Source organism: Myotis lucifugus, unplaced genomic scaffold, assembly GCF_000147115.1.
Source record: "Myotis lucifugus unplaced genomic scaffold, Myoluc2.0 scaffold_1634, whole genome shotgun sequence".
In the NCBI taxonomy this organism is placed as follows: domain Eukaryota; kingdom Metazoa; phylum Chordata; class Mammalia; order Chiroptera; family Vespertilionidae; genus Myotis; species Myotis lucifugus.
Window position 1 is genome coordinate 30,004 of NW_005872682.1, and position 2,267 is coordinate 32,270.

Consider the following 2,267-nt stretch of genomic DNA (forward strand, 5'->3'; position numbering starts at 1 on the left):
CCACCCATTCTCACACACGGCGCCGGGGTCCAGCATCCAAGAAACATCCAACCAATTGTCCACACTCGCCGGGTCAGCATCCAGGGAACAACCCACCCATTGTCCACCACCCGCCAGGGTCAGCATCCCAGGGAACATCCACCCGTTATCCAAGAGACACTGCCGGTCGTCCACATGCGCCGGGTCAGCATCCAGGAACCTCCACCCATTCTCCACACTCGCCGGGTCAGCATCCAAGAACCTTCATCCATCTTGCGCACTCGCCGGGCCAGCATCCAAGAACCTTCATCCATCTTGCGCACTCGCCGGGCCAGCGTCCAAGAGCCATCGCCCATTGACAACAGTCTCTGGGGCAGTATCAGAGAGGCACCGTCCCTCGGTAACATTAGCCAAAAGAGTATCCAAGAGACACCATCCACTGTTAACATTAGCCAAACGAGTATCCAACAGACACCATCCGTTAGCAGCGTTCACCAAGCCGGCCCCCAAGACACACCGCCAGTTCCCCCTCTCAACACCCTGACCGTTCTGCCAAGTGTCCAAACAAGTTCCCAAATTCGCAGGTTCAGTATCCCTAGGCCTTCGCTGATCCCCCACGTCCCCCACACCAGTCAAACCAGTTTGGGAGACAACTTGACGAGCACCCAGAGTCAAAGTTTAAAGGTTCCAGGCATCAAGTTCCCAAACCGCGCCAGCGTGGACGTCCCCCCTTCAATTACCGACAGCCCTGAGGCCAGCGTGGAAAGCATGGAATCAATTCTCTGGGTCTCCCAGGAGGCGTTCAAAGAATCTTTGTACAACCTCCAAGTCAGCAAAAATTCTCCAGATAGCGACATCCCGCTACACAGCTCCATGGACACCAGCTCTGGCAGGTGAGAGGCAGAGGTCCAGGCAAAAGGCCAGGTTCTGGGTGAGAATTGGAGGGGAAGTAGGGGATGGGGGTGGAGGGAGACAGCAGTCAAAGGACAGGGACCAGAACATGCCTGGCATAGCAGAGTTTAGAGGTTGGACCTAGGGGTGGCCGGTCTTCGAAGCTGGTCCTGCAGGCTGGCAATGGGTAGGGCATGACACAGAACCTGGAGAAGGGATTTTGGGGTGGCAGGGCCTGGAAGCTAGATCTGGAGGCAAGGGAGCCTGGAAGGCAGGGCCTAGGGGAGACAGGGTATAGAGGATGGACATAGAGAAGATAAGAGTCTGAAGGCTAGACTGGGTGGGACCGGGTCTGGCAGCTGGACCTGGGATGGTTGGGCTGGGGAGCTGGACGCGGCGCTGACACTGGCGGTGGGCTCTCTGCTGCAGGTATGCGGTCAGGGCTAAACGCAGACATTCACAGCTGCCTGTGGGCACGCGGCTGCTGCACCAGGCCAAGAAGCTCAGCCGCCAGCTGAGCCTGGTGCTGAGCCTGGTGGGCGTGGTGATCATCGGTCTCATCACTCTGGGCCAGCCCTGGGTCCACTTCCAGGTGCCACTGACACTCCCTGGGGGTCCTGCTGACCCCCCGCCCCAAACCATCCCCATCAACACCATCTTCATTGTGCGGTGTTCTGACGTCTCCTGCCTGCATGAGCAAGACCACAATGCTTGTAAGGCCTGCCCTAGACTCCCCATTCCCGGGGCACGTTTCTCCTGTCCTAAGGACCCCTTTCCGCCTTCCCTGGGATGACCCCACTGCCCCGGGTGTGTCCTCTCTGCTCTGCAACGGTCCTCACTACCTCCGGACCAGCCTCCCTTCCCCAGGATGGGGCTCCCTGCTGCACGACCACGCTCGCTGCCTTGTGTTCATCCTCACCTACATGACCCTGATCCTGCTGTTCCTGATTCTCTTCCTTCCCTAGACTTGCTGGACTCCGCCTGGGCCTTCTTCTTCATTTCCAGCTTCACCAGCTTCTGCCTCTGCCTCATACTCATAGACATCACCTTCTTCACCAAGTCCAACGTGCCCGTGCTGGACTTCTCCAACATCGTCCTCAGCAACCTGACAGGCATGGCGCTGAGATCCTTCCGTTAGGGACACCAAGACGAGGCGAACCTTGCCGGGTGCCTGCCATGACACCCAACCCACTCCTGCCAAACTCCAACCGCATCCCCTTCCCATCCCCACCTTCCGTCCCAATTCAAATCCTATCTCTTACCCAGTGGGTCGGCAAACTGCGGCTCGCGAGCCACATGGGGGCTCTTTGGCCCCTTGAGTGTGGCTCTTCCACAAAATACCATGTGTGGGCGCGGCATGTAGTATTCGATTGAAACTTCGTGGCCCATGCACAGAA

At 58.3% G+C, this 2,267-nt stretch overlaps 2 protein-coding genes across 3 annotated transcripts in view; both read left to right on the plus strand.

Moving 5' to 3' along the window:
- LOC102418972 (Friend virus susceptibility protein 1-like) overlaps window positions 1–2,267 on the plus strand; it is a 46,787-nt gene that overhangs the window by 23,589 nt on the left and 20,931 nt on the right.
- LOC111824464 overlaps window positions 100–2,267 on the plus strand; it is a 5,347-nt gene continuing 3,179 nt past the window's right edge. Inside the window, exons 1-3 of one of the 2 annotated variants that reach the window (XM_023748664.1) lie at window positions 100–872; window positions 1,300–1,583; window positions 1,836–2,194. In XM_023748664.1, the coding sequence (XP_023604432.1) occupies window positions 175–872; window positions 1,300–1,583; window positions 1,836–2,008 (1,155 nt within the window). In that variant the 5' untranslated portion in view covers window positions 100–174 and the 3' untranslated portion in view covers window positions 2,009–2,194. Of the gene's footprint in view, window positions 873–1,299; window positions 1,584–1,835; window positions 2,195–2,267 lie in introns of those variants that run through there. The other variant, XM_023748665.1, reaches the window with a different exon arrangement.